Source organism: Panthera tigris, chromosome A1, assembly GCF_018350195.1.
Source record: "Panthera tigris isolate Pti1 chromosome A1, P.tigris_Pti1_mat1.1, whole genome shotgun sequence".
In the NCBI taxonomy this organism is placed as follows: domain Eukaryota; kingdom Metazoa; phylum Chordata; class Mammalia; order Carnivora; family Felidae; genus Panthera; species Panthera tigris.
The window spans coordinates 232,221,997-232,245,000 of NC_056660.1; the positions used below are offsets into that span (position 1 = coordinate 232,221,997).

General features: G+C 52.8%; 1 protein-coding gene across 1 annotated transcript; it reads left to right on the forward strand.

Moving 5' to 3' along the window:
• The first annotated feature begins 6,786 nt into the window (after nt 1-6,786).
• Nucleotides 6,787-21,914, forward strand: CA1H5orf49 (chromosome A1 C5orf49 homolog). Its single transcript, XM_042997768.1, has 3 exons — nt 6,787-7,016; nt 19,883-19,999; nt 21,625-21,914. Exons 1-3 carry the CDS (start codon nt 6,870-6,872, stop codon nt 21,802-21,804), a joined length of 444 nt encoding a protein of 147 aa, XP_042853702.1. The 5' UTR covers nt 6,787-6,869; the 3' UTR covers nt 21,805-21,914.
• Nucleotides 21,915-23,004: the final 1,090 nt, after the last annotated feature.

Genomic DNA, 23,004 nt, shown 5'->3' on the forward strand with positions numbered 1-23,004 from the left:
AATAACCCTATTTTTTTTTAATGTTCATTTATTTGAGAGAGAGAGAGAGAGAGAGAGAGAGTGCGCCCGCACATGAGCAGGGGAGGGGCAGAGAGAGAGGGGGAGAGGGAGAGAGAGAGAGAGAGAGAGAGAGAGAGAGAGAGAGAGAGAGAATGGCAAGCAGGTTCCACGCTGTTAGCAAAGAGCCTGACATGGGGCTTGACCCCATGAAACGTGAGACCATGACCCGAGCCGACATCAAGAGTCAGACGCTTAACCGACTGAGCCACCCAGGCGTCCCAATAACTACCATTTTTTTACTTTTATGATGGAAAACTTTGAACACACAAACAGAAAACATAGAAAGAACAATGTAATGAATGCATGTGAGTCTTCTTATTCAGCATGAAAAATTACCAAAATTTTCCAATCATGTTTCATCTATTCATTCCCTTTCTTTTCCTTTTTTTATTGAAAAGCTTGTAGAGAAATCCAGGCTATCATATAGTTTATTCCTAAAAACCTAAGTATACATCCACAACCCATGAACACTTTTTTTTTATCTAACTAATCTACCATCATTACAACTAACAAACTAGTAATTATTCTCTACAATCATTTAATACCCGGTCTATATTCTAGCTTTCCTAAGCTGTCTCAAAAATTATTTCTTAACTGTTGGCTTGTTTGAGTCAGGCTCCAGACAAAGGTCACATATTACTTTTAGATGTTCTATTACTAAGCCTTAAGTCCCCTAGCTGTAACTGCCCCCTCCCCTCACCTAGTTATCATGGCATTAATTTACTGGAGAAATTAGATCACTTGCCCTGTGAAATGCCCCACACTATCGATTTGGTGTTAGCTAACTTATTCCTCCAATTGCTGTATTTTCTGTTAAATTAAATGTTAGAGGCAGAGGTTTGCTTAGATTCTTTTTTTTTTTAATTTTTTTAAATTAACATTTATTTATTATTGAGAGACAGAGAGACACAGAGCATGAGCAGGGGCGGAGCCGAGAGATGGAGCGACACAGAATCTGAAGCAGGCTTCAGACTCCGAGCTGTCAGCACAGAGCCCGACGCGGGGCTCGAACCCACAAACCGCGAGATCATGACCTGAGCCAAAGTCGGACGCTTCACCGACGGAGCCACCCAGGCGCCCCTTTGCTTAGATTCTTAAGTTTGCTTAAGTTTTTTCAGGATGCCTGCTTCAGAGGCGGTACATTTGCTTTGTATCATATGATGCCCTGCTGTCCCCTCTTAGAGATACCTAGTAAATTGACCAGCGGCTTCCTGTATTACCAGCCGGATCCATCCGTCTGCCAACAGCGGACGGTTTTAGCGTCTCTTGGTGATTGCTGCCTAGATCCGTTATTCCACTAGGTGTTTGGGGGGGGAGGGAGGGAGGGGATGATTTCCTAATTCTATCATCCCTTCTCCCCTTATTAGCTTGTATTTATCTACAAAGAAGAGATTTCTCTCATCAACTATTTGTGTACCCTCACATAAGGTTTATACAGAAAAAAAAACATACAAAAGAAAAAATGTTACTTTCCTTGCATCAATTTATAGAATAAAAAGTTGGTCTGGTGAGAATTTTTTGTCTTAGGAAATTTAGGAAGTCATGAAATCTGTACATTGACCTGCCTCAGTCCATCCCGGTCATCCTTTTGATGCTTAAATTGCCCCATTTTAGACCAGCGGGAAACCCTTCACCGTGGCACCTTTGTCTTTTTGACTTGACACGTTCGTTTTTGAAACTTCCAAAGAACAGGATGCCCTAGGCTCGGACCATTTCCGGTCCCAGGCCCAGGGTCAGCCCTCTCTGTGCAACCTGGTTCCCGCAGGGTCCCGCTCCTTGCGAGAGCGGTCGGTATCAGAAAATGTCCACTTTGGGCCTCGTATAAATCCGTGTTCATTTTTATTCCAAAATCGGCAAGGTGAACAAACCAAAATTAAATTTACATCTGAAAGTATTGATTCACGGGTCTGATGTTCAAAGCGACCAACCACAGGGACCCCCATCAATGCAATGAGCCAGGCACCCAGGAACAACCTCGCGACAGACATGCTCTCCAAACGCACTGACAGCAGTCATGGCTTTTCACCAGGGAAGGGGCATCCAGGAAGGTGAAGTCTCGTCCAGTCCCACCACACACTACCAGCCACGCACACTGTGATCTGGTGATGAGTGTGGAGGACAGCAGGGACGGCCGGAGTCACATCGCTATTGCCACTGCCAGACCCCACGGACAGGGGTTCGGAACCCAGTGCGGGCAGGGTACTCGGGCTTGCAGGAGCATCATCTCATAACCCTTTGAGTTCATAATGCTCTGTATTTACTTTTTATTTCTTAAATGTTTATTTATTTATTTTGGGAGAGAAAGAGCGAGCATGGAAAGGGGAGGGACAGAGAGAGAGCAAGGCAGTGAGCACGAGCGGGGAAGAGGCAGAGAGATGGGGACAGAATCCCAAGCAGGTACCGCTCCGTAAGCACAGAGCCCAATGCGGGGCTCGATCTCGTGAATCGTGAGATCGTGACCTGAGCCAAAAAGAGTCAGACGCTCAAGCAACTGGGACACCCAGGCGTCCCTCACGACGCCCGTTAGAGTGGCTGGGTGCACAGTTCTCCTCCTCAGCTGGCTACAGACGTGGGTGTGTTTACACCCGTCCCTTTCACTCTCAGCCATCAAGCCAAGTCATTTTTAAGATGTCTTAAAGCCTGTGAATTAAAGCCCAGTTATGTTGAGCCACTTGAGTTACACTGACATTCAAAAACAAAATAATTGTAAAGGCTTTTAAGTTTGAAATGGAGATATTAACCTTATTTGAGTTTATTTTTATTATTATTTGTTAACCTTGTTTTAAAACCTCTGCATACAGCATCAGGCTCTGTGCTTACTAGGCTGTGGCCACGCCTCTGACGGGTCTGAAAGCCCCTGGGAGAAAACCGTTCCCTCAGGCCGCTTCCTCCCCACGTGTGTCCTACACCTTTCCGCAGGACCACCCACTTGTCACCTGAACCGCAGTGAACCTGCCACATCTGGGGTCCCTCATCGGCGTAGAGAACTAGGGGCTGCTTTCTGGCCTGAAAGGTCAATGGTTTTAGGAGGGCTCACAGATAAACATAACATTCCACGCGAGATGTGCTCAAGCCAGTGCTGGATGTGAACATCATGTAACACGCGAAGGTGACAGCCCCTTCTTTGCTCTCTCCTTCCCTGCCTCACGTTGACAGAAAGAGTTCTTTCCACCTGGCCTCCTCTGGATCCCCTCTGTCTAGACGTCAGGAGGAAGGGCACAGGGTTCCGGCTACGTCTGGACTGGGTGCTTCCCGCACGCCCTAGAACGCCTGTGTTCCTGCAGCCCAGGCCGCCCCCAGTGCACCTGCCCTCGTCCCCTGCAGGCGGCAGAGGTCCTGGGGGCTCAGCACAGCAGGCTGCGCAGACAGTCACAAGGGCACCTGCACTCAGCCTGGGCCAGAGCACCCAAAGTCAGCCCTGGTACCGCATAAATCCCACGGCTGGAGTGGGACTTGGGGGTGGGGAGTATCCAGGAGGAGGCTGTCACCTGCAACACCCAGCTGAGCAGATACCCCCCCCCCCAACCCCCGCCGCCACCACCACCCCATAGTTAACCTGTAGGCGGCGTGCACGCTTCAACTATTAATTCACTTCCTTCCAGGGTGGCTGTTCATTCCTTTCCCTTTCCGTTCTGCACAGAACTTTGCAAGTACAAGTTACAGACATGAGGGACACATTCAACTCTCCGACTTTGTATTCCACTCGTACCTGGAATACGTTAATAGGCTCGTGGGTGGGGAAAAAAAGTTTTTAAAGGAACTAAAACCTCGAGGTAAATGAAACTGGCAAAGTCTGTCTTACCTCTTCTTTCCTCTGCCTCTGGGCCCCTGACCTGCAGCCTCAGGGTGGTGGCCGCTCCTCGGGCTAGGACTCACCTCCTGAAACAGCGTCGCACCTCAATAGATGCCGCTAAGCCTTCTGCTGTCAACTCCAGGTCTCCTCGGACCCTCAGGAGATGCCCGCAGGGAGCCTGTGCAGCACCAGGCAGGGCTCATTCAAGGTCAGGAGTAAAAGATCCAAGGGCAGGCCTCAACCCAGATGGACCGTGGGATAAGGATAACAGGCGCTGCCTTCAAGTTCACCGTTCACTGATCTGGCAGGCACTTCTGACAGCCTGCTCCACACTCCTCAGAAAGTTCTGGACAGGGCAGAGCTCCGCGGCCCTTGACAATTCATTCTTCTACTGACTTTCCTGCTCCTCCCACTCCTGCTCCTTCATTCATGCCCCCTGGAATACCTCCCAGATAAAGCTAGAACATTCAAGCCCGTGTCCTACATCTACCTTTAGAGCGAACCAAGCTATGGCAACTGTATCATTACTTTATCTCGTCACCAAAGATCCGTTGGGGACCTACTGTGTGCCAACCATCTGTTCAGGACGTACTTGAGTCATCAAAGAAGAAAAAACTCGCAACAGATTCACATCCCTAGAGCTTTGCGAAAAGATTTGGGGATGAAATTATCTCGGGGTCGGCGTGAGCTGCCTTCTCAAGCTAATTGGTGTCAGCTACTCCCACGTTCCACACTGTGTTGCTGGATCACCTATGCGAGGTGTGCAAAGTCTCGTGACCAACTGGCCACCTCTGTCACATCTTTAAAAGAGGTTGGAGAGACTGAGAGAGGTAATGGATTATAAGAGCTTTTTTTTTTTCTTTGTGGTCCTTTTATGAGGACTCTGCCCCATGGGGGGAAGGACGAGAGACACTCTCCCTTCATACACAGGAGAGATGGTAGTGCTCTCTCTCCAAGCTCCAAGGACATGTCAACCTCTCAGGAGATGTCCCCTGGAGCTTGGGGACAAAGTAGACTGATGTCTGACCTTTGTCTGACTCAGCCCAAATCATCTGTCCTGCCAGTGAAGCAAAGAAATGGGTATCTGGGCAAAGAAGGCACACAGGGTTCTCAGACCTCATGTTGGGGGCCATGAGACAGAATGGTGCGTTAAGTCCTGCACACGAGGACCTCCAGGGGACGCGAGTAGACCTCACAGAGAGATGCCACCTTGTGCCTTAGACTGAGAGGTCTCTAGCCACCAGCCTGCATAAGGAATTGCAGACAAGAGATTCCTATTAAGAGGGGGGATCAGAAGGTAGAGGGCGTCCTGAGAGATCTGCATCTGGTCCCTGCCTGCCTGTCCTCCTTCACTTCCTCCAGTGTCCTCTGTGAGAAGTAAGGGAGATGCTTCATTTTCAGAAATACCAAATAAAAGCTGTGCCATTTACAACGTATTAGAAATATGCACGAAACCCCACCCCACCTCCCCACGGAGTCCCAAACCCTAAGACTTCTCTTCCTGGTTCTTCCCCTCTCTGCTTTGCGGGCTTATTTTCACAGGCTTTGCAATGAGCTTGCGCCAAAGAACAGGGAGGAGGGACTGGAAGTCTCTGCGTCACCTCCGGAAATGTACATTTGCTCTAATCAGACTACTTTTTGCCTTGCGGGGGCATAGGCGACTTCCGGTAAGGCTGTGACCTCTGCAGTGCTCAGCCAATGAGAAGCCAGGGGAGGGGCTGGCGAGTTAGGAGATATATTGTCTGCTGTAGCCGCGGGCTGCCGGCCTGTCCATCAGACACCCTCTGGCAAGAACTTGCGGCGTGGCCTCCCTCGGCTGTGCTCCCAGTCCCCACAGCCGTCCTTTGACTGGTCGATGGGCTTATTTCCCACATCCCCTTCTGAGACGCCATCACCCTCTTTTCTTGCTGCCTTTGGAGCACATCAAGATTGGTCTGCCTCAGGGGCCCCACAGCTGCCCTTCCCTCTGCTTGGAAGGCACTTTCTGGAAGACTTCCACAAGTCTGGCTCCTCCTTTCTTACAGTCCGCTCCGTCATCACCTCCTCACGGAGGCTGGCCTTTGCCAGGCACCCTGCTTAAAGTACTTCCCCGGCTTTTGTCATCATGCTGCCTTTCCCCTCCCAACTTTTACGAAATCACGAGTTTCTGCGCCCTGAACTTTCAGCCAAGGGCCTCCAGAACCAGCCTGCAGATCTAGAGACAACTTGACCCTGTCAGCAGAGGGGCGCTCGCGCTCCAACCAGAGACGCGGATTTAATTCCTGGGAGCCTCACGCCTTCCCTGGCAACACCCTACGTACTAGCCACGTGCGGCCACGCAGCCCTCGAACTGTGGCTGGGGCCACGTGTTAAAGTGACAATGTGCTGGACACACGGAGTAAAAGGAATATATTGTTACAATGAATTTCACCTGTGTCTTTGTACCTTTTCAGAGGGGACCGGGAAGTTTTAAATTACGTGCGCGGCTCCCACTATGTGGCTGTTGGGCGGCGCTGCTCTAGTTCCTCTTCAAGTCACTGGTCTTTTCCCTTCTATCAGCGGACTGCGAGCTCCCGGTGGACGCCCGCGGCTCGGTTCAAGGCTGCACCTCCAACGCCCGCACGTAGCAGGTGCGCGGCCAAACGGCCCCACAAATGAGTGGTCTGGGTGAGGGGTCTGACGCTGCGCGGGGAGGGGTCAGCGGGTTGGAAGGCGCTGATCCCAGAGGCGTCTCCCACCCGGGAACCCCGTCTGCAGCTCGGACTCCAGGGACGCACCTGCGAGGAAACACCCGGGGCTTGGCTGGGGGTGCCTGGAGGGCGGAGAAGCGGGGCGGGGAAGTGGGCCGGGGAAGAGCGGAGTGGGGGAGGAGGAGGGGTGGGGTCGGAAGCGGGGAGGAGCGGGGAGGGGGAGGGGGAGGGGGAGGGGCCCGCCCCGAAGGGACGCGGTTTCCCGGCGACGCCGAACGCGGGCTCCCAGCTGCCCGCGGGGCCCTCGGCGGGCGGGACCGACCGCGGGGGCGCTGGACGGGGGTGGCATGGAGGACGACGACGAGGAGATTACCGCCGCCACGCTGCGGATCAAGCCCCGGCCGCTGCCCCTCTCGGCGCTCTCCGCCTTCAGCTACGTCCCGCCGCGGCGCCTGGACCCCAAGGAGCACAGCTACTACTACCGCCTGGGCAAGGTGAGCCGCCCCAGGGAGGGGCTGCGCGTCTGGGCGCGGGGCGGCGAGTCGGAGGGGCTGTGGAGACTGGGAGACGGCAGGAGGCGAGGCGGGAAGGGGGCGGGCGGGGCTTCACTGGCCGGGATGGGGAGAGGAGGGGTGGGGCGGGTCTTCACCGCCCGGGAGGAGCCGTGGGGAGAGGGCATGGGGGCGGGGCTTCGTTGCCAGGGAGGGGAGGGAGGGGGATGGGGCGGGGCTTCACTGAGAGGGAGGAGCGAATGGGGGGGAGGGGATGCAGGAGAGGGAGGGTGGAGGCGGGTGTCTTAGCCTGAGAGCGGAATGGAGGTGCGGGGTGGGTAGAGGGAATGCGGGCAAGGCTGCGGAGCAGGGGAGGGGGCTGGAGGAGAGGCGGGATGGGGGCGGGGCTGCAAGAGGTCGGAGCTCCCCTTTGGGGGAGGAAGACCCAGAGTCTGGGGTGCAACTCTGGGGTGGGACTCTGGGGTCGGGGTTGCAAGGGGGGGGAGGGGTGGGGGCCGGGGCAGGGCTCTACAGTCTGTGAGGACACCTGGGCGAGGAGAGAGGAGACGGGTTAAGGGGGCGTCAGGGTTACAGGGGGAAGGAGGGTGGGAGAGGGCCTTCCTCCCAGGTGCCTAGACCCCAAAGAGAGCAGCTACCATGACCACAAGAGTAAGGTGACACCCCCTCCCACCCTTCACCTAGAGATGGGCACGGGCTGAGCCTGCTGTGTGTGTTGTGGGAGGCATGCTCAGCTGGGATGAGGGTGGGGTGCCAGAATGCTCAACCGCGTTTTCTGAGCTATTTGGGGATGGGTTAGGGTCCCGGTGCTCTTTGGGTAAGGGATTGGGAACGGCTGGGCTTCTAGTACTGCGACCCTGAGCGGCAGGCTGATCGACGCCTCTGCTCAGGATCTGGAGGAGGGTCTCAGGAGACCTGGGCTGCGCAGCTGGTGGGGTCCGGACTCCCTCTGGGCTCTGCCTGAAAGCGCTCACTGCAGCGACTGCGCCCAGAAAGTCCAGGGTACCGACGCCGCGCTTGGAGGGCCCTCTTGCAAACCGAAGATAACCACAGGCGGTTCTGACCATCCTGCAGGGAGAGCAGGACAGGGAGGCCGCACCAGATTCTGGCCTGGCTCCAGCAGGCACACGCGACTCATGAGAAAAGCCTGCTGGTCTGTGACGGGCCACCATGCAGCCAAAGCAGGGGGAGAAGCCAGAGGAAAAGAAGCAAATTCAGAGCTTGTCAGGAGTCGACGACTGCTTTCGTCAGGCTGTTTTTCCTAAATGTCTCCGATGTTTCTTGCAGTTCAGGCTGCAGGGACATCATTATTAAAAGGATCTCTGGGGTCGCTCAGCCTGCAGGGACAGTGAGTGGCTCAGAGAGGGTATAGGTTAGCCAAGTGCCTAGGAAGAAGGAGGTCTTTCCCTCCTGATGTGTAAGGTGTCCGCACGGAATGACCTTCCTTCTCTTCTCCCCACCCGTCACCCATAGAGCCCACGTGAACCCCCATCCGGATCAGGTCTGCACGCATTCAGGGACTTGTCACCGTGAAATGTCAGAGAACAGAATGTCATGGAGCTTACCCTTACAAACAAAAGCAGAAGCTTCTAGTTTAGACAACTGTTACAGGTTGAATTGTGTGTCCCCCTAAAATTCTTACGTTAGAGTCCTAATCCCAAGCGCCTCAGAATGTGACCTTATTTGGAGACGGGGTCTTTACAGAGGTAATCAGATTCAAGTGAGGTCATTGGTGGGGGGGGGGTGCCTCATCCAGTATGACCGGCGCCCTTATGGAAAGGGGACATGACATGCATAGATCGAAGATGAAGGGAAAAGGCAGGGAGAAGACGGCCTTCTACAAGGCAAGGAGAGGAGCTGCGAATAGCTTCTTCCCGCACAGCCCTCGGGAGGAGGGAGCCCTGCCCATACCTTGATCTCAGACTTTCTGCCACCAGAACTGTGAGATAGTACATTTCTCCTGTTTAACCCCCCCCCCCCCCCCAGTCTGGGTGCTCTGTTTTGGCAGACTGAGCAAACTAACACACGACCTTGGCCAGGAGGCTCTCTTGTATCAGTTAGCTCCTCTCCGCTCGGCTCTGAGCAATATGGAAGGACAGAAGGACAGAAGGAAGAAAGGGACATCCGTGGCCACTCTGCGCATCCCTGTTCGGTGCACTCTTGGCTTGAACGTCCACTGGGAATTAATGCTGGGTGGATTTAGGGCAACGGTGCCCAACCTCACTGCCACCACGGACCTCCTGTGTTTTCCTCCCATGAGTGATATGTCTTGAAAGAACTTTTATCTGTAAATAATCTCATTTATTAAATGAATTTTACAATTTAAGTATGCAAAACCTGTATCATCGCCAATTTATGATTCAGGCAGAGCGTTACCGCACAGCATGAGAGGAACAGCCAAAAAGCCAGGAATCTTGATGTTTTTAAGATGGTCCGTGCTGTTTTATTGAGAGAACATAAATCTTGTCTGGCTTCCTGACAAAATGAAAAAATTCACAATACACCATTTGGTGTGTACCTCTGAGGAGGCCTGTTAAGTACCACTTTGAGGCTATTCAGAAATAAGATAAAAGACTAAAGTGGATGGGGTTCCGGATACATATTTATCAGAGACTAAAACCCAGGTTGCAGGTTCCTGCTAAGGTCTCTGGGCAAAAATGGGTTGTGGACGCAGAAGCTCTGAATCCTACCCAGCCACTGCAGCTGTGGGCCCCAGAAAAAGCAGAGCTGAACCCCCGCCCACTGTGGGCCAGCCATTGCCAACGGAAAAGGAGCAGAGTTGAACACGGCAGGTTCACCAATCTGATACGTGACTCTGCCTCTCTGGGGCCAAGATGCAGAGAGATGCCTGATGATATACAAGGTGCCCAGGGCTCTGTATTTGGAGAGAGATCAGGGGTAGGTAAGAAGTATGCTGCTTTAATTCAGGGTTCAACACACAGCGGCCCCTGGGCCAAATGTGGCCCAGAGTCCATTTTCATGAAGTTTTATTACAACAAGATCCCATGCCCATTCGCTTAGTATTATCTCTGGCCACGCGCAGAGTTGGAAACCATGTGACCTGAAAGGCTAAAGCAGTGACTATCTGTATCTTGACAGAAAACCCCTGCTCCAATATATTACTGTACCTGGAAGGTAGGAAAGGGCCTTAGAACAAATTAATGCAAAGTGGAATTTAGGAAAAAAAAAAATTAGTACAGTCTTGATAGCTGGAGTCACAGGCAATTTCAAATCCTCAGGCCTTTCGTGTCACGCAGAAGAAAATGATGCAGCAGAAATATTAACACCTAAATAAAATAGCCCTTAAAAGTATCAACAAAAGGCATTTCGAAGTATATTTGCAAGATAACCACCAATGGTAATAATGTCCCCCTGGGGATTGTATGAACTAGTATTTAATCAGCTGCAGAACTCCAGAGGCTGATTCTCTACCATGAGATCATTTGGACTGAAGACGATGATTTGGCATCACAAATTTGCTAAAGGACTCAGCTGCCCCTAAGTGAATTGTAAATCTGGGTCCTACTCGAAGCTGAGAAGACAAAGGGCAGAATTAGCTCTTCAGTCGATTACCGTTTGACACATCTAGTAATTAATTAGTTAGCACAGGCCAACAAGTCTTGGGTAAAAATATTGGCTCTGCGTTCCTAGCTGTGCAGATTGCACAAGGCACGATCTCCTTGGGTCACTTCGCCCATCTATGAAACAGTACCGGCTTCACGGGGCCAGTAATGACGATTAATTTAATTAATAGAGGTGAAGTGGCACACAGTAAGCCCAATGTAAGCAGAGCTATTATTCGCTTTTGTTAGTGATTATTAGTTTCTTGTCACTGAGGTTTGGTTCCCAGCCAGCGTCTTACATCCTGCACCCCTGATTGCTGTCAGAGGCATACGCAGGTGAGGCAGGTAACTGAGAGTCATTCTGGTGGTTTCTAATCTATGGGGTCTCCCCCTGGGAGACCCCAAAGTTAAGGCCCTCAATGCGGCATGCTTATTTAAAGCCCCAGTAATGCCTTGGATCTTGAGACAAATTTGTCATCTAAAGCTGCCAGCTAAAATGTGATCAACTCCTGCACGGCTCCCGAGGGGCCTCTAGCAGTGTGGGCTTTTCCTATAAAATACTGTTCAGGAGGCAGCAAGGCAGATTCAGTTCAATGAGGTTTTTGAATTACTTTTTTCCTTCTTCTGCCTCGTGCGACATTTCTGCTACTGAAATGGAAAAGCTAAGTCAAAGGACAATGCCCTTTTATGGAAGATTTGATGAAGTTTCGCAAAATCTAAGAGCTACATTAAAAATAATTCTTAGGGGGTTTTAGAATATGCTTTCCCTCGTGGTGAGCTGCAGTGTGGACAGCCTGTCTTGAGTGAAGCTTTGCTCAGAAAGCCCCACCTTAGCTTTAGGGAGATTAGCTGACTTTCCTCGTCCGTGTGTGATGGAGACACAGAGGCTAGGGGCTCTTTCTTTACCCTCCTGATCGCCCACCTGCCCTTCACTGGATGCAGCCGAGGGGAGACCACAAGCCGGGGAGGGGCAGAAAGAGGAGGACAGAGGATCCCAAGCAGGCTCTGCACTGAAAGGCTGGCAGCAGGGAGCCCGATGCGGAGCTTGAACTCAGGAACCTGCGAGATCGTGACCCGAGCCAAAGTCAGACGCCTAACCAACTGAGCCACCCAGGTGCCCCTGAAGGTTTACTTAATTATCTTGCTGCTTTTTCTTCCCACTACACTATGAGCTCCATAAGGACGGCAATCGCTCTCTGTCCTCAGCGGCCTGAACAGTGCCCGTCTCATAGTTGGTGCTTGGTAAGTACGTGCTGCATGAACGAAAGAAGAGGAATAAATGGGATGCGGATTTTTAAAAAATGTTTAGTTTTGAGCGAACGAGCAGGGGAAAGGGGCAGAGAGAGAGCCAAGCCCAGCACGGAGCCCATCCAGGAGCTCGATCTCACCACCATGAGATCATGACCTGAGTTGATATCAAGAGTCAGACACTTAGCCGACTGAGCCACCTGGGTGGCTTTTAAAACCAAGTCACGGGGCGCCTGGGTGGCTCAGTCGGTTAAGCGTCCGACTTCGGCTCAGGTCATGATCTCGTGGTCCGTGAGTTCGAGCCCCGCATCGGGCTCTGTGCTGACCGCTCAGAACCTGGAGCCTGTTTCAGATTCTGTGTCTCCCTCTCTCTGCCCCTCCCCTGTTCATGCTCTGTCTCTCTCTGTCTCAAAAATAAATAAAACATTAAAAAAAAAAATTTAAAACCAAGTCACAAGATCAGTCCCTGAGCCTAAATAGAGGTCCCGTTTGGGATTATCTGCCTTTTTGGGTATCCTTGGCCTTGAGCTGCTCCTCAGGGATCAAAATTGGGAGTAGATGCCCTTGCTTCTCCCAAATCCGGGCTGGCTGTGTCTTCCCTGTCCAGTGACCTGCCCCTTGGTAGGGGGTGGGGCTGAATCTCTTCCTCCAGGGTAGGTAGAGAGTAGCAAGGGGCAGGCAGGTCACCCCAGGGAAGCAGGACGGAAACACCCAGAGGGTGGAGTCAGTGTTCCTACCACCCATGTGACCACGTGGGGCGTGGCTTTCCGCCGTGTGCATACGAATGCACGGATAGGTGTCTAACTTTGTTTACAAGAACATGTTCACACACAGATCACACAACTGCACATGTATATTTGCAGCTTGCTCTTTGCATGTCATAATACATCTCAGACAGTTTTTCCAGAACTGTCCCCATTTAAGGAGCACAATGACACAAGAAAAGGAGCAGCATTATCTCCAATATATTTGGCCAAGAGGAACAGCTTCGACTCGAGCGGCAGCCCCCCTGGCTCACCCTTCCTCCTGTGATGTGGACAGCTGGGGGCCAGGGATGGGGGGCAGAGGGGGGCGGTGGGGGGCTGGTGTCAGTGGAAGAGAGAACAGCTGGGTCCGAGTCTCCCCTTGGAGACAAAGTGAGCGGACAGACTGATGCAGAACCCCGACCTGGAGCACACTTCCAGGATGAAACACACCCAGAGGGAGGCGCTGGTTCATTTCAGCTCAAGGGTAGGTTTGGGGCGCAACCCCCGCCAGCAACAGATCCACTGTAGTGAAGTCGTGAAGGGGGCGCCTGGGTGGCCCCGTGGGTTGGGCGTCCGACTCTTGATTTCGGCACAGGTCGTGATCGCGGGGTCTTGGGATCCAGCGCCGAGTCGGGCTCCACGCTGAGCGTGGAGCCTGCTTAAGATTCTCTCCCTCTCTCTGTCTCCCTCGCTGTCTGCCCCTCCCCCATTCACTCTCTCGCTCAAAAAATAAATATAAAATTAAAAAGCAGTGAAGATAATGCCTTATCAAGACTGCTTATGATATAGGATTCTTATTAAATTGTTAAAATGTTCAGATTATTGGAAAAGTTCTGAAAATTCCCCAAACTCGTGATCCTAATGCACCAGGAGAGGAAACAGAACCTTTGCCACAGAGGAACCAGAGAATAGCTGAGTATTGTCCTCTTAAAAGAACTAGCACGTCCTGTCCTCGACAAGCTACACTCCTTCTGAGAATAGACTTTTGAATGATGTTAAAATTAATGAAGATGTCCTCATTAAGCTTCACATACCGCTGGACTCCCAAGGACAAGCACTGGACTTATCACAAGTAAAATGAGGCCCTTATGAATCAAAGGAAACCCTTTGGATCGCCTCGGGAATTTCTGTTTTTACGAGGAGGTCGCACAGCTCTGGGTAGGCAAACGGTGACTGGAAGCCTCAAGATGAGAGGTAACAGTACCGTGCCCCCGAAGAGAGGAAACGAACAAGCCCGATCATAGCTTGACTACTGTTTTAGTCAAGGTGGGCTGGGCTGTGCTCTGGGAACAAATGGACCTTGAACCCCAAGAGCCTTAACCACCCGTGTGTCCTATATCGCAGTCTGCTCATGCTCACAGCAAAGAGCCAATTTGTAGCATTTCGTCTGAACTCTGCATTCAGTTGGAAGCCTGAAATCGGCCACGGTGAGAATGCTTATACTGCAGAAATTGGCAAATGCCACATATCGGGTCTTTTTTGTCCAGAGAGTGGCTGGTTAACCTAAGCCCACCACTGGCCTTATGCATATAACACATAACGAAAAGTGTGTTTCTTTTTCACATGTAGCCCAATGTGTGTGTTTCTCCTGCCTGGACTTCTAATTCTTCTTCTTCTTTTTTTTTTTTAATTTTTTAAAATGTTTATTTATTTTTGAGAGAGAGAGAAAGACAGAGTGCAAGTGGGACAGAGAGAGAGGGAGACAGAATCTGAAGCAGGCTCCAGGCTCTGAGCTGTCAGCACAGAGCCCCGACACGGGGCTCGAACTCATGAGCCATGAGACCTTGACCTGAGCCGAAGTCGGACGCTTAACCTGCTGAACCACCCAGATGCCCCAGCCCAGCTTTCTTTTTTTTTTTTATAAATATTTTTTCAATGTATTTTTTTGAGAAAGAGAGACCGAGCACAAGTGGGAGGGACAGAGAGAAAGGGAGACACAGGATCTGAAGCAGGCTCCAGGCTCTGAGTTATCAGCACAGAGCCCGCCGTGGGCTCGAACTTCAAGATAATGGCCTGAGCCGAAGTCAGACGCCCAACTGACTGAGCCACCCAGGCACCCCCCCCCCCCCAGCTTGCTTAATACAGTAACTGGGGAACCAGATTCCTCCTTTTTAGTGGTTCCACTCTTGCCAGGGCCTGGGGATCTTTGGGATCTTGCGGTCCTTTACTGGATCCTTTGAATTTGCTGGCCAAAGAGCATGGAGAGACAGCATGGAGGGCACACACGAGAGCTCTTACGGACCAAGCCTAGAAGGTGATGCCCATTGGCTTCACCCACAATTCTTTGCCAGAACTAGTAAGTGGGATGGAGACTGGCCACTGCAGTCTTCTGTTTATTCTGGAAGAGGCCATGTGTTTGGTGAGCACATAATATTACCCCTGCCTGAGTGCCATATGGAAATGTATTGATTTCCTTTCTCTTAGTTCTTTCTTTCTTGCAGAGTTTACCTGGCTTGGACCAACAATGGAGAGTCCGTTTATATTTGAATGGTCTGAAAGGGAGGAGAAAAGAAATGATTCGGGTCCCCGTTTGCTGGGAATCTTCCCCCAGTTATTTGTGGCAGAGCGCGCGTAATGTCTGGTAGGAGGCACGGGGAGCAGCAGAAGCCCACAACCGGGAGGATGTGCCCTTGTAGACTGTAGGCCAGGACTGCTTGTGGTAGTCATGAGAAACGAGGTCTGCTGCAGTGAACAACAGCCTCCAAAGTCTCAATGTCCTAAGTAAGACTCACTTCTCATGTTAAATGTCCAACGGGGATCAGAGGGATGGCTCTGCCCAGGATAGTCACTCAGCAACTGCTGTGGAAGCTTCCGGAGTCCCCAAAGGCTTCTGCCTGAGAAGTCCCATGTGACCCCCCTGCTCATAGTTCATTGCTTAGATCTGGTCACATGGCTTAACTCGCCCAAAGGAGCAGAGATTAATCCTCTGCAGAGTCAGGAGCAGAGCAGAATGGAACATTGGTGATGTCTACCAAGCCGGTTGTCTGGGTTGAGTGGTTTAGCGACTCAGTTTACCCGGAGCACAGCGCTCTGGGATTGGGTCTCCGGCCCCGCTGCAGGGCCCTTTGTTTTATCTCCATTCTTACCTTCCATTGTTCAAAACATGACTACCCAGTATGGGTGTTGGAGCTGCCGTAACAAAGTGCCACAGACCAGGGGCTTAAGCCACAGAAATTTATTGTCTCCCGGTTCCGGAGGCCAGGAGTCCAAATCAGCGTGGCGGCAAGGTTGGTCCCTTCTAAGGTCATGAGGGAGAGTCTGTTCCAGGACACTCTCCTTCGTCTGTAGATGGCCATCTCCTCCCTGTGTCTCCTTGTGTCATCTTCTCTCTCCCTGTGTATCAGTGTCTGTTTCTGAACTTCTTTTATAAGGACACCAGTGCTGTTGGATTAGGTATGACTGCGTCTTAACTAATTACGTTTTCGGCGTCCTGATTTCTAAATCACCTTCTGAGATCCTGGGGGTCAGGACTTCAACATAGGAATTGGGGGGGGGGGTGCAATTCAACCCACAACACCCAGGGAGGTGGCTGCCCTGGGACTCCGGCCACAGTGGTGCAGCGCCCCCTACGATGGGTTCGGCAACGTCCCCATCCCGCGTGATCCCAGGAGGGAGCCGATCCTTCCTGGCCGGTGCCCCTGTACTTTGGGCGCCCCTCTGTGGCTCCCTGTGTATCACCTGCTGTTGTTTAATTAATGAGTTTATTTCCATTCTCAGCCTGTGGTCTCCTCCAAGGTAGGGACTCCCTCTTCCTGTCCTGGAGCCTCGCTGGGTGCCTGACACAATAGTTAGAGTGACGTGCTTTGCAGGTCGAAGAGTGAAGGCTTCCGCTCCATATGTACACACAGCCCAGGGCTACAGGCAAGTTATTTTGCAGTGTTAGGAGCAAGGGCCCGGGGGGGGGGGGGGGGGGGGAGGGGACCAAAGGCAAGCCATCAGACAGCACAACCAGAATGAGATCATACTACGTTTTAACAGCCCTCAAAATGCAAAGGGGCAAAGGGAGATTACCAGAGAGGCAGCAAATGGGCTCGTTTGCTCAACGTCTTGCTTGAGAGAGGAAATCTCTGGAGAGATTTTAATAGCAAAATAATAGTAAACCCAGAAGCTCTGTTTTGTGATAGCATCTAAATCCAGACTGGCTTTTATTCATGTCATTTTGCTTCCAACCGTAAAGGAATGAAAGACAAAAGGAAAGGAGAAAGATGAATAATTAAAATTTAGCAAAAGACAGATTTTCAGTTTGATTAGAAGTTGACGACGGACAGTCACGTTGCTCAGTGAGGCTGCCTGCCTGCCGGTCGATTTCTCCCCCTTATTTTTCGGTGATAGGACGATTCATTTTTACTCTAGAAAGTAGTAAGTAGGCAAAATCGCTGCAAAGGAGAGAAAGAGAGACTCCGATCACACCCCATGGGTGCAGGGAGCCCTCATACAGACTGCTCTAACATACGGCAAGACTGGATTCTGGTGAGCAACTCAGGGGAACTGAGGCACCTGGCTTCTCCGAGCGCTGCTTGTGTGGAGTATTTCCGGGGAGCTGAGAATGTGGACAGCTCACCACAGGGGGCTTCCCCAGCGCAGGGAACAAAGTGAGGCAACCTTGCCTCCCTCATTCAGGAAGCACTGATTGCTTTCTCACTCAGTTCCGGTGTTCATTCTTCTGTCCTCGGAGTCCGGCTCCCAGGACACGTCCAGGACCTCCAGGGGGCTGACTCCGTTCGGGGGGGTCAGGCCTGCATGGGAACCACCTGCACAGGAGGACAGCGCGAGCCAGTAGGTCCCGGAGGAGCCCCTGATCCCCCTGGCCCCTGCCGGCAGGGCTGTCCCTCAGGCCTGGGGGCTGCCGGTCACCCACATGGAGCCGGGTGGGAACTGATGGCCCAGAGATCGTGGGTGCAGACCGTGGCCCAGAGATCTGAGGGTGCCGCTGCCGCCCAGGTGCTCAGTCCGGGCAGCAGGTGTTTCTGTTACAGACCGGAGCTGCCGTCCCTGAAACACACCCAATGCACGGGGTCCGCCAGGCCAGGCGGGATTCGGGCGGCAATGTGACAGCCACATCATGGCCACGATCCCAGCTCCAGTTCCTGTGTGGAAAGGGGTGCTGTGGGGGTGATGGGGTATTCAGTCACCGCCCAGGCCGGCCTTCTGGCCTCAGCCGGACCTGGCCAGTAGCTCCGAACCCCAAAAGGAAGGGTCTGCATGGAGGTGCCTCCCCTTGCAAAGGCCAGAATGCCCCTTTGGGGGATTTACGTCCCGCCATCCTGGCAGAGCGTGCGGTGTACCTGAGCCTCTCCTGTGTCACTGCAGAGCCCTCTGGCCTGGCGGCTTCCCTAAAAATGCTGCAAAGCTTGCTCACCAACTCCAGGCTAGAAGCCAGCTCCCAGCCGATGCCATCAGCGTCTCCTTCTGCGGACATGCTACACTGCATGTTAAAGACATTGAGATTTCGCTATCCTTCCTACTGTTTTTTTTTTTAAGTCTTAATTTTATTTGATTATCAAATGTCTGATTTTTATATAACCCAAGTGATTGATATTTTCTTTGTGACATTTTCCCCAATGCTTTGACGCGTAGGAAGTCCCTTATGGATTTTCTCTTCCCCTGTTTTTCTAACCCGTCCAGAATTTACTTTTGACTATAATGCGATTTGAAGAGCCAAGTTTATTGTTCTTCCCAAACAGCTAGCCAAGTTTTGCAACAGCAAATGCTGAAGAATGTAGCACCTCCCCGCTGAATCGGGCTTTTTGTTTTTCGGACCCTGGATAGATGAGCTATCCCATAGGCGGCCTTCAGGACAAGTGAAGGCCAAGGCCAGCCAACCCAGTGCGTGGACAGACCCAGGGGCCCGCAGGTGACAGACGATGCCAACAAGAAGCTCCTGCATGGTGACCTCATTAAATGACCACCGGGGCTCAGACTCCACGAGCCAGGCGTCCTGCCCCCGAGTGGCTCAGAGTGAGTCTGCACTTCATAAGCCAGGATTCCAGCAGCCGCTGAATACGTGCCTCGGGCATGTCGCCATTGGAATTCTTAGGAACCTAAGACAACAATCCCGAAAGCTCGCCTTGTTTCCCGAACTAGATGGTTCACTGCACCAGGACGGTGGCCACGTGCCTGAGCTTTCCACTTCCCGGGCAGGAGCGGTGCGTGTGCACGGGACGGGACCTGTGAGGGAGGTGTCAGGGTGGGAAATGGCATGTGGTCACTTCCATTGCTACTAGCTGCTCTGAGTCCCAGCCGGCGAGAGCGGGCTGCCCGTGCCTTCCAACAGACTAAGCACATGTTGTGTGTCCCTGGCGCTGTTGACCTTCTGCTTCCGAGTCCTGCACTCGGAGGATTGCTCCTAGCGTCGCTCCTGGGGAGAGCGAGCGAGCGAGCACAGGTGAGCTACCCCGTACCCCCAAATGCCGGCGGCATGGCGTGCCTGGGTTTGCTGCTGGAGGGTTCAAGGCACCCGGCCCTCGGCGCGGGAGCAGAAAGGACAGGCCTGACGTGCGGGTCAAGATCAAAGACGAGCTGACACGTGGATCTCTTTCCCTTTTATCAGGTCCCAAGTGAGGCAGACGGATTTTTGTACGAAGAGAAACCTGGGATGGAACGGTGGACGAATGAAACGGGATCCTTTTCTAATGCATCAAAGCTGTGTGTGCACGCGCGTTGTATACATACGCCTGATACGTGTGCAAATACTATACATATGTATATATCATATAGAAAATAAGTATAGTCATGCATTCATGAGTTACATTCATAAGAGCTACCACATCTGATTAAAGAAAATATTTCCGTCTCTCCGGAGACAGATTTGTACTAGGTGCCCACCTGTTGGGTAGGAACTTAGGGATATTTCTGTTTAATTGTATTGTCCAGTGTTTGGCTATGGTTAAGTTTTTAACGCAGTGCAAGCTTATTGTAGGAAATCTGAGAACTATGAGAAAGGTGGCGATGAGGAGAAAACACATATATTGAGTGGGTCACTGTTACTTTAAGGCTGTGCGCCTGGGTCAAGGTCAAGGAGGGATCCGTAGGAGGTGCAGGAAAAGAGCCACGGAGATGTCCCTGCCTCACGGGGCCTCTGGAGGACCTGCTTCGCTGGCGGGGGGCCCGGCCTCCTGCTCTGGTCGTGGAGGGTGCTCTGGGGTGACCTTCCCGAGCACGTGCTCAGTGCAGATGGGAAACTGCACGTCTCCACCGTCCATCGGGGGAGAGGCCTGGCTGCCGGTGTCCCGGAGCGCTTCTGTGGCCCAGTCCTCCAGTAGACCCATGCCTTTCTTTCTCGTTTTGTCCCCAGACAGGAATCATTTCCTTGTATGACTGTGTTTTTGACAAGAGCCCAGGCTACAATCAGAAGTTGCACCGAGATGACAGAGAACATGCAAAAAGCCTGGGGCTTCACGTGAACGAGGAGGTAATGTTGAGACAGGCTGTCGACAAAGCGCGAACAGAGCCGCTGCGCCTGTGCGTCTATCCCGCAGCGAGCTGGGCGCGCTGCCTTCACCCCTGCGTGCGCCCTCCTCTCCCTCACCGGGGCCGGCACTGACACTAGGCCGATACCGGCTCCCTGTCTGGTCGTGTTTCCGCGCATTAGTCTTTATGACTCTGTTGTTGAGTTTACTTAATTTAATGAGGCAAAACTAAGAAGTTGTTTTCAACAGATAGAGCAGGTGTTTGCTTAACTGCTGAGTCCTGGCTGTCACAGCTCTTCGGAGGACCCCGGCCCTGCCAGGGAGGGAACCACACCCTAGTTTAGGTACCGGCCTCGAACCTTCACAGATGGGGCGGCTTCTGCTTTATCTTTGCACGATTTTCTGACAGCATAGGCTTGGCCTGTGGTCAGCCGCCCCAGTGTGTGAGCAGAGGCAGGAGCAAAGCTCGTTGCCTGGGGAAGGGAGGTCTGTACCACAGCAGGTGCCGGGGCTGAGGAGGCTGTGCGGCTCCTTAGCAGTGAGACCTTCTTGGGGCCTTTCCGCACTCGGACATCGTCTCTGCCGAGTCTGATCTGAGGACAGTGTGTTTATGAAGAGCCGGGTGCTGAGTAAATATCATCAGCTTTTCTATGATACACAGAAGGCAGAATGGAGAAGCCTCCAGTGGGATCTCTCTCTCTCTCTCTCCCCCCCCCCCCCCATCAGCAGATTTTGGCCTGGGGCTGCTATTGTTAAAGAATGCCCCAGGTCACTTCCAGGGAGACTTTATTTCACTGTGGAATTAAGTGAGGAACTCTGAAGTATTACTACTTAAGTCACAGACATGAAGTTTTTTTCTACTGTTTTTGTTTATGTGAATTCACTCCAAGTGGGTAGTGAGGCTCGTGCTTTCCTGTCTTAAGAACACGCCTGGCCCGCTTGTACCCGGCCCGAGTTTGAGCACCCACCACCCCCCCCCCGCCCCCGGCCCTGCACTGAGCCTAAGGGGAGAAGACAACTGTCCCTGTCCTCTCAGAGCTCACATTCCTATGAGGAAATGAAAAATGAAGTCATACAAATAAGGAACTGAATTCCAGGTGGCGATGGGAGGTATGCAGAGAAATGAGGCCTTTTAAGGGGGCAGGGAAAGTGCGAGGCGATTGGGGAGCTGTGAGGTGAGGGGGCCCAGGGAGATGAGGGGTCACAGATATGAGGGGGCCGGAAAGATAAGACGGAACCAGGGAGATGGGGTGCTGGGGAGATAGGGAGTGGGGAGATGACAGGTGGAGGGTGGAAAGATTTGGGAAAAGAGAGAAGGCGGGAGGGGAGACAGGCAGACGGGAGGAGGGAGGGCGGGAGGGAGAATGGAGCCTGAGGTCAGAGGGCACGTGGCACCCCGTGCCACGTCTTCGCCTTTCCTCTGGGTGACGTGAAAGACTTGGGGACGAGGGGCTCTGAGCACAAGGGGCAGGCGTGACGTGGTTCAGGAGGTCCCCATGGCATCACGGAACCCGGGTGTGCCGGACGCAGGGGTGCAGCGGGCTGGGTGGACACGGCCTCCAGGACCCGAGGTGGGTCGTGCGAACAAGCGGGCGGAGCTGACCCCGTGTTCTGGTCACCCCGCCAGGAGCGCCAGCGGCCCGTGGCAGTGCTGACGTCCTCTGTCTACGGGAGACGCATCCACCAGCCCGTGGAGCCCCTGAACCGGGACCACGGCCGCGCCAACCTCGTGAAGGCGGACTTCTACAGGAAGAACGACATCCCCGGCATCAAGAGCCCCGGCTTTGGCCACGTTTCTCCAGCCTGACGGCCCCTGCCGTGGCCTGGACGGCAGGTGGCACAGACGGGCAGCGCCTGGACCTTGTTTCCCCCACCACGGGGGCCACGGAGCCCGCTTGAAGCCACTTGCACCTGGGCGGGGGGGGGGGGGGGGGTGGGGTGGGGGGGGAGGGGGGGAACTGGCCCTGAGGCCGCTTTCCCTCACGTGGCCTGCGGTGACAACCCCGTGATCACCACGTCGTGGGATCGCATCCTCAGAAATGATGCTCGAGACTGAGCCACTGCGGGCACGTGAATAAAAGGAAAGCTTCCCACTTGATCGCGGTCGGGTGACTTTGTCCACTGCCTCCCCGGGGAGGCGCTCGGGGCCTGCACACCCTCTCTCACCAGGATGGAAACGCTGTTGCCTATTGGCGCACACGCTGCTTCTTGAGTTTTCCTTCCTCCAAGAGGAGGTGTAATGAAATCGCCTTTCGGGACAATTGCAGTCTAGATACAACATTGTCCCCCCACACAGAGGTCTGAGCCGTAAATAACAGGAGTTTGCACAATTGAGGGCAAAACCCTAGTTGGGACGGGTGGCCCCAAGGCTGGCAAGGTGACGTCACTCCTCACTGCAGAAGCAAAGGTCACGGGAAGAGAGAGACTGGGCTTTGACGTTCAACAGGCTTGGGTAAGATTGGGCTCCTGCATTTTCCAGCGGCACGGTACGGGCCCGTTGTCTCCCCTAGGCGAGCCCACATTTCCTCATCTTCAGACTGGGATTTCCAGACCTTGACCGGTGCCTGTGGGGATCACCGGGCCACCGGAGCGGGGTCCTCACGGAGGCACAAAAGAGGCCAGTGCCGTTGCTCTGAATCGTTTTCATTTTGGGAACGGCTGCTTCTCACCCAAGTTGGAAACGTTTATTTTGGAGATAATCTGAAGCTTATTCAAGTATTAAGACACTGGCTATAGTTTTAATGAAAGGGTCTCTCGAAAGAAATCATCCCTCACCTCTGGTGATTACGTGTCCCACAGCTTAGTGGTTAATGAGCAGGTGATCTAATTAATTTCTATACTGATTCCCCCATGGCTGGTTTTATTGTTTTGATGCTCTAAGGGCATTTGACACCGAATTGTTGACAATTTCAAGGCTGAGTGGCTCCTACAGGTTTCTTTACTCATTTGAAAAATGGTATTTTTTTTCGCCATAGGTGTTTTTTATTAGTTCCACACACCCCGCCCC